General features: G+C 41.9%; 1 protein-coding gene across 1 annotated transcript; it reads left to right on the top strand.

The window, feature by feature from the left end:
* The first annotated feature begins 1,019 nt into the window (after positions 1 to 1,019).
* Positions 1,020 to 2,235, top strand: LOC137890048 (trace amine-associated receptor 13c-like). The gene is made up of 2 exons (XM_068734141.1): positions 1,020 to 1,186; positions 1,416 to 2,235. The coding sequence occupies exons 1-2, from the start codon at positions 1,020 to 1,022 to the stop codon at positions 2,233 to 2,235; spliced, it is 987 nt and encodes a 328-aa protein (XP_068590242.1).
* The last annotated feature ends 6,178 nt before the right edge of the window (positions 2,236 to 8,413 follow it).

Genomic DNA, 8,413 nt, shown 5'->3' with positions numbered 1-8,413 from the left:
CTGAGCAACAGTAAGGAGTCTGCTAGCTGCCTTCGGCTCTTATATCGTTATTTTTGTAAGAATGTTTCTTTACAGTACATGGCTCTCTTATTTTAAGTTAGGTAATTGTTTCAAATGTTAACTATTGAGAACAATTAGGGGCCGGTGTTGTAAGAGCCAAATTAAATTTGCTGTAAAATATGTACTTGTATTTACATGTTTAACTTCAGTCAGATCTGTTTCTACTTTGAATGTTACAAGGATGTTGTTATCATTTGTTGTGGTAAGAAATACACGTAAGTGACAGACTGCTGTCACTTTAAGGACACTTTGCGACAGTTAGTTACGGCTGTTAGTAGAAGCTGGAGCAGAGTGGAGCTGCACAGTTTTCCGATCGTGTCATATGGAACGTGCTATGTGGATTAAGTTGTGGAACAATTCATGGATAACCTGTGGATCTGTGAAGTGTGTCTAGGCATTCGGCATACTTTTAGGAAGAAAGGAAGTTGTTTCACTAACTTGTACAAGGAAATTGAATAAATAAAATACATGTGCTTTCACCTACAAGCGGTGTCGGTGTGAGCTATGTGCATAGGACCAGAAACACGCGTCAATTTAAGGTTTTACACTCTGCTAAAGGTTTGGACGCTACAACTAGCCTTAGCTCACAAGCGTAACAGTTTCCCTAAACAATGTGTGCCTTTAAAATCAAAATCTCACCTTGAATACAGTTTAAACAAATGTTTTATTGACGGTGCCTGTTCTCTACATTACTTTACCATCAAGGATGAACTGGTAACCATAATCAAGATTGCTAAAGTTGTTATTCAGTTGATGACAAAAAGAACAATGACAGACGGAATATGCCAAGTGAGAGATGGAGGGAAGTGATGAAGACTGAGATGAAGATTACTGCATATAGCAAAGTAGAGGCGAGGGGTTTTAGTCTCTGTTGGAGAGAAGAAATAGCAGCAGTAGGAAGGATGAATCAGCTGTTTATCAGAGAGAACTCAGCAGTTTCTCACAACCAGTCTCAGGAAATGGAGGCACCAGGAGGAGCTGACTTCTGTTTTCCACTACTCCTCAACAACTCCTGCAGGAAACCAGTGCCGCCTCAGTCCGACGGCATCCTCGTTCTGCTGTCTTTCATCTCTGTGCTCACCGCAGCTCTCAATCTGCTGGTCATCATCTCTATCTCCCACTTCAGGCAGAGATTAACCTTCAGCATGAATCAATACATGTTCTGACAATTTACATGAATGACATGTCTTCCTTCAAATGTTCTAGTTAATAATATATAACTTTGTTTTAACAATCCTAACTTTAAAATATGATGTGTTCAAATACAATGTTGGACTCCAAAATGCATTCATTGATGTTACTAACAAGCTACCATTGATAATGATCTCATGAATAATGATATTCTTCCTCTCCAGGCAGCTCCACAGCCCCACCAACCTCCTCATCCTCTCCCTGGCTTTCTCAGATTTTCTCGTGGGCCTCCTGCTGATGCCGGTTGACATCCTTTCAGCAGAGGCTTGCTGGTTCCTGGGTGACCTCATGTGTGCTCTGTATTATGTTGTTGATTTTATCATTACTTCTTCTTCAGTTGGAAATATGGTGCTCATATCAATTGATCGTTATTTGGCTATTTGTGACCCTCTACGCTATAACACCAGAGTTACTTTGGACAAAACAAAAATCTGTGTTTGTCTGTGTTGGATTTACTCTGTTCTCTATAATAGTCTCATTTTGATGGACTTTGTGAGACATCCTGATTCACATAATTCCTGTTACGGAGAGTGTGTAGTTGTTCTTAACCATATCACAGGATCTGTTGACTTTGTCTTCACCTTTATCGGCCCCATCACTGTCATCATAGTTCTGTATCTGAGAATATTTGTGGTGGCTGTGTCTCAGGCTCAAGTCATGCGGTCCCACATTGCAGCGGTCTCACAACAAAGTTCAGTGGGTGTAACTGCTAAGAAATCTGAGATGAAAGCAGCCAGGACTCTTGGTGTTGTTGTGGTTGTGTTTCTGATATGTTTCTGTCCATATTACTCTCCATCCTTTACAGGTGAGGTTATTGAAGACAGTAGTTCATCCACAATGTTTCTACTCTGGCTGCTGTATTTCAACTCCTGTCTTAACCCAGTGATCTATGCCTTCTTTTACCCCTGGTTTAGAAAATCTATTAAACTCATAGTCACCCTCAAGATACTGCAGCCGGGCTCTTGTGATTGTAAGATACTGTAGAGACAGACTGATGAGTAACTGTATATATTAATGAGGAAATTGATTTTCTGTTGTTACTGAGTCACTGAAGCAAGAAAAGGTGTAACAGCTGGGAAAAATATAGTTAAAAAGTGAAAGTACTGTTTTTTCAATATTTTGAATCTGTAGTTGACATGTAACACATTCAATTTGAGGTCAATTAAATGCTGTTTTGTTACTATGTTGTTCTATTGTTATGTTTAAATACACTGAAGCACTTTAACTTAAAGTGAGTGCACTCAACTTATCTTTACATTATGCATGCCTTTAGTTATTCCTTACCTGTATCTACAGTTTTCTGTTGGTGTGACAGATCTATTTCTATTTTTTCTTCTAATGGGACCAGCTTGATTTCATCACATACAAACGTTTGTACTGTGAAGAAAAATATTAAGATAATTGTGAGAGTTGCTAAACTGTTATGAATAATTAAGCTTTCAAAATGTTTTAAGATGCTTTTTTACTATTAATAATTAATTGTAAAAAAACATTTACTCAGAATGTTTTTCAAAAATTAAACTAGAGAAATACTTATTAATTCAGTATTTAATATGATTGTGAAGTCATTAGGTATCAATGATAAACACACATTGGATTCATGTTTTGATGTTATATATAAAACTCATCATTTAAGTCATTTTGTCTGACAGAATACGTTCTTGAGTAATGTGGTTCGTCTAGATTACACATAGTGTTAAATGTTTCATAATTTAAATAATAACTTTTCACAGACTGAGCTGCTAACCCATAAAGGCTCAGATTAAATCAATTCAATTAAATATGTTCATATTGTTATTCATAAATTGCTCTGTAAGATGCTTTAAAATAAACAATTAAACTGTTCCTATTGTAAATATAGTAATCATATTAATATTGATTGATAGACTTTATTTCAGACTTGGGATCCAGAGAGACAAATACATAAAATGACATACACAAACAGTAAAGTACATAGGCCTAGCAATGCCTTACAAAGAGACAGCTGTACCAATGTCGCCACAGCTGGGACTGGTAGCGTAATATGACATCATTTTATATTTGCTTGTCATTTAAACTAATATTTAATATCTATCTGTTATATAAATAAACAGCAGATGATCATGGAGATTGACCCATTCATATTAGCATTATTTCATGACACAAAACATATCACTTTGGCAGTTTCCTCCCATATTTAGGTCGTATTGTTTACTGAATCAAACAATGTATATGCATAGAACATTTTCTAATGTCTCTAATAAACCTAAAGTCCTGGCTGCCTTCAGCTCAGATTTCTTAGCAGTTACACTCACTGAACACTGGAGTGTGACACCTACAAGGTTAGACCGCATCATGGCTCGTACCTGAGCCACGTCCACCACAAATACTCTCATATACAGAACTATGATGACATTGTAAAGGACGGGAAAAAAAGTACCGCAACATAATCAATAACAACACACTCTCCAAAGCAGTTGCTATGCCTGGTTATTTCAGCTTATTCTTAAACTGTACACTGTGAAAAAGAGCAGAACATATCGCACGCAGACATACACAGAATTGAACTCTTGTTTGAGGGACTTTGGTGGGGTAATAGAGAGGAATACAAATAGCCACATAGTGGTCAACTGATATGAGCACCTATATAGTATTTTACCAAAAAATATGAGGGCCATGATGGAGATGGGTCTGCCTCTTGGAGCGCAGATATAGCAAATGGCACCCTATTAATAATGATATGAAACTTTCATTGAACATGGGTGATTACCAAGATACCACTTTGAACTATTCATATATGTGGATCACTTTGTTGGAGGGTCTATCTCCGTAGTGCAACTTGTTATGTTTAATAGTTTCTCAAACAGAGGAAAAATAGCCCACAGAGGAGAAGAAGCCCCCCCCCCAAGTCTCCAACTGCATGCATTACCTTATATGGTGGTGACCTAAGGTCTCCTCTCTCACAGACACATGATATATTCAGCAAATCCTCTTCTGGTTTAAACTTCAACAAGTAAACATTTTGTAACACATAATATTCATCACTAGAAGCGCTTTTAACATAGATCTCTCACAAACTGCACTGCCTGCACTGTCCATGTTTACGCCCTTGGTGGTACTGATATTGTCATATAATTCGAAGCAAGAAAGTAAAAATTTCCCAAAATGTCTATAACTTTTCCTCTAACCTCAGACACAGAGTAGTGAAGAGTCACAACTTGATCAATCCTTGATTGACACCTTTATAATGACTCTGGAAATAGGATCTTTTCTTTTTTTTCAAATACATGCATATAACAAGGCTGTGTTTACTAGGATCTGAGGTAAAAGGCAAGGGAGCTGTGAGGTTGCATGTGGTGGCCAAATGGGATGGTGTCCCCCGAAGGTCGCAATTTGGGGAAGAGCGAGCTGCGAAAACCCAACGATTTAACTTTGGGTCTTATGTTCCCCAGTATGTTCCCTGATTTAACTGCTGCAAGCAACCAGCAGCTTTGGATGCAAACATAACATGATGTGAATAAAAAGTTGCCGCAGAACAGCAAGGCCAGGTCAAGGATCAGCAAAAAGTAGTCGTCCAACTTGGGCCTGCGGTCTGGGAAGGCAGAGCAGATGATGTCATGGTACAGGAATAAAGAGTAGACACATTTGATTGTTTGAGTGCAGGGCGGCTGAGAGCGGGGCAATTCCCTTGGAGATGTTGGGACTGCATGAGGATGGATTGGTTTATTGAGCAAGGTCGATGTAGTTACCGGTGAGGATCTGTTGCCTGAGCGTTTGACACGGGTGATGGTCGGGTGGGTGCGACTGGGCGTAATGGAGGTAGTGCTGTGGCTAAAGTTAAGAAAATTAAGTCGGAACAACGCTGTAACTAACTGCTGGCGGAACTGTGGAAAAAAGGGGAGTATTTAAGGTGGGATGGGTAATGCTAGTGGGGGCTGTAGGAAGGGAGAGGGAGGGGGAAAGCAAAAACAGGAACAAACAATAGTTTTTGGCCAATGATCCACCGTGGATCCCTGTTGTTAGAGCGGTCTTTACAGCTGAGGTAGCCGGTGTCAAAGTCTGAGGAGTAATGTTGGCAGAGGTGGGTGGGACATGAAAGGCGGATGCAAGACAACAGGAAAGGCTGCTGGGATGGAGGGATGAATATGCATGGCTTTATAGTGAAGTCTGTGGCAAAGAAATGTCAAGGTGAGATGTCTCTGCTACAGAAGAAGCTTGAAGAGGGTGGGATACGACCTGGCCCTCTAAAAGGGCTGATGTGGATGCCTGCGTCATGATTTCATCGAGGTTGCGGCTGATGTGGTGCGGAGAACCTGGAAGTGCTCTAGAGGAACGGAGAGCAAGAGTGTGTTATGCTGTGCGTCCGTGAACAGTTTCGAAAGTTTTGCTTTTTAATTGGAAAGGGATGTTGCGCTGAATAATTGCGTTCTTCAGACGAGAGACGGTCCACTTGGAAATGTGGGATATGCGGCTGTAGTTCCAGCATCTGGATCTGGGAGAGTGGCGTCAGGACGCCGAAGTCGGAATCTCCCCCCGAGACTGTTTGTAAGGGCTGATGACTTCGGTGGATGGATGTCCGGTACTTCAGTATATAGCTGGTCATCTTCAAACAGTTTGTTATTTGAAGGGTAGAGAAAGAGCCTTTGTACAAAGTAAGCGGTTTAGGTTTTGCTTGTCTGTCGCACATCTTGTAGAAACTGAGTCAAAGAGGAAGTCAGTGGGTCAAATATGCTTAAATACTTTGTGCAGAGTAAATGAGATATGTTCGGGGTGTGGTCCTTGTTAACGAAATAAGTTATAAAATTTAATATAATAGTGTGACCAACACTTTTGAAAACCCCCTTGAGACACCTGGAGCTTAATTTTAAAGACAGAATTTGCTCGCAAATTATAGGGGTGGCCTCAGTGGTCTTTAGTCTATGTGCTCATCTTCTCTGTTGCCCATTTGTCTTAGTATTTCCAAGTCAAGTGTTGCAGAGTTTTTTTTGTGTATTTCACATTGGTTTTATAGCTTACTTTTGTATTTCTTGACTCTGCCTTTGCTTTGTGATTTTGGATAACTTTGCCTCAATTTGTACTGAATTCCCGTGTACTGAAGCTTTGCGTCAGTAAAAACACTGTTTGATTCAACCAATACCTTTAAGCCCTATTGGCTTCCTTGGTTCTTAGTTTGCTGCCACAACTGGCACTGACAAGTCCATGTGGCAGCCGCATCGACAATAAAGCCTTTTAACATGGCCCACTCGGATTCCACCCTAAATATTTCAGGCCTTGAAGTTAAAAAGCTCTCAGACCAAAAGAAACGTACATGTGAGTTGTGCACTCAGTGCACATTCTTTACATTACAGTCATTTAGCAGACGCTTTTATCCAAAGCGACTTACAATAAGTGCATTCAACATTGGTAATCAAAAGAACTACTAGTCGCCAGAAGTCATAAGTACATTTCCTTTTCCAAACAAGCATCTAAGAGCATGAAGCAGAGCATAACTCAGAGCCAAAGTACAGTGCAGAAACAAAGAAAAATAGTTAGTGCAAAAAAGTAATACGAATACAATAAGTGCAACAAGCTAGTATGAATACAATAAGTGCTAAGTGGAAGGCTCAGGGTAGCACTTCCTGAAGAGGTGGGTTTTCAGCCTGCGCCGAAAGATGGGCAGCGACTCTGCTGTCCTGACATCAGTGGGAAGTTCATTCCACCACTGTGGGGCCAGGACAGAAAACAGCCGTGACCGGGTTGATCGGCCACAGGGACCTCTGAGCGACAGGGCAACCAATCGCCCCGAGGCAGCAGAGCGAAGTGATCGGGCGGGGGTGTAGGGCTTGACCATGGCATGGCGTGAAGGGACAGAGTTTGTCCAAAGAAGAAGTAAGGGTTGAGAGGAGAAGATCAGTCGCAGTGTCAGGGAATAGAAGAGAGAAGGATTCAGGGTCAGGGAGAGCAGAGGTAACAGAAGAGGAAAGATCAGCAGGGGAGAGGGAGCGGAGATGACTACGGGTAGAAACCATGTGGGTAGGTGGAGGAAGTGATGGGGGAGAGGATAGGGAGAGGGAGTAGGACATGAAATAGTGGTCAGAGAGCTGGAGGGGAGTGACGGAGAGGTTAGCAGTAGAACAGTGCCTAGTGAAGATAAGATCCAGCTGGTTGCCGGCCTTGTGGGTAGGAGGAGAAGAGGAGTGGTAAAGGTCAAAGGAGGAGAGGAAGGAAAGAAGAGGTTCAAACTTATCGGTCTGGATGTTGAAGTCACCGAGCAGGATGAGTGCCGAGCCATCGTCATGGAAGTGCGAAACTAATGTGTCGAGCTCCTCCAGGAACTCACCAAGAGGCCCTGGTGGGCGATACACAACAGCAATGGTGAGCTTGACTGGATAAGTGTCAGTAACAGCATGAAATTCAAAAGTGGACGGGGAGAACTGTGGAACAGAGACAAGAGAGTATTTCCATTTTGGGGAAATTAGCAGGCCAGTACCACCACCCCGCCTCCCAGCTCTGGGAGTGTGAGAGAAAGAGTACACATCTGACAGAGCTGCGGGTGTGGTGGTGTTTTCTGGTGTGATCCAGGTCTCAGTTAGAGCAAGAAAGTTAAGGGAAAGCATGGAAGCGTAACCTGAGATGAACTCAGCTTTCGGCACTGCCGACTGGCAATTCCAGAGCCCCCCTGCCACCACTTGCTCGCCCCGAGCTGAGAGAGTAGGATAGATGAGGTTAGTGGGGGTCACGGCTCCTGAAAGCTGCCCAATGTCTACGTGACCGCTGGGCAGAGGAACGGACAGAAATTGTATGCAAACACATGGTAGTACACGCTCGAGAAGCAAGAACAAGATACTTATCTTCTATCTAAATGCAGGTGAGTTTAGAAGTTCAGCTGTTCCTCCAGGAGATGGATACACTCCTGGGTACACTTCTTCTTTTATACATACCAGTTTATAAGTTGGAAAGGGCATATACATGTTTTTTGTGTGTACACATTAGTATACATTTGAGTTCTGTAAGGCAGTCCCCCAGCTTACAGCTCTGCTCTTCACCCTAGTGTCCAAGACATACGGCCGCAGATCTGATGATATGATCACAAAGTCGATCATTGATCTTTAGCCTCAGGTGTTCCAGTACCAAGTGCTCTCATTAATCACCCTATGCTCTAACCTGGTGTATATTATGGCCAATCTATAACTGGCACACACGT

Source organism: Cebidichthys violaceus, unplaced genomic scaffold (genome assembly GCF_023349555.1).
Source record: "Cebidichthys violaceus isolate CVI_PGR_0920_01 unplaced genomic scaffold, fCebVio1.0.p SCAF_61, whole genome shotgun sequence".
NCBI lineage: Eukaryota > Metazoa > Chordata > Actinopteri > Perciformes > Stichaeidae > Cebidichthys > Cebidichthys violaceus.
Note: the sequence above shows the minus strand (reverse complement) of the source record. Positions and strands in the feature narration are given on the sequence as shown.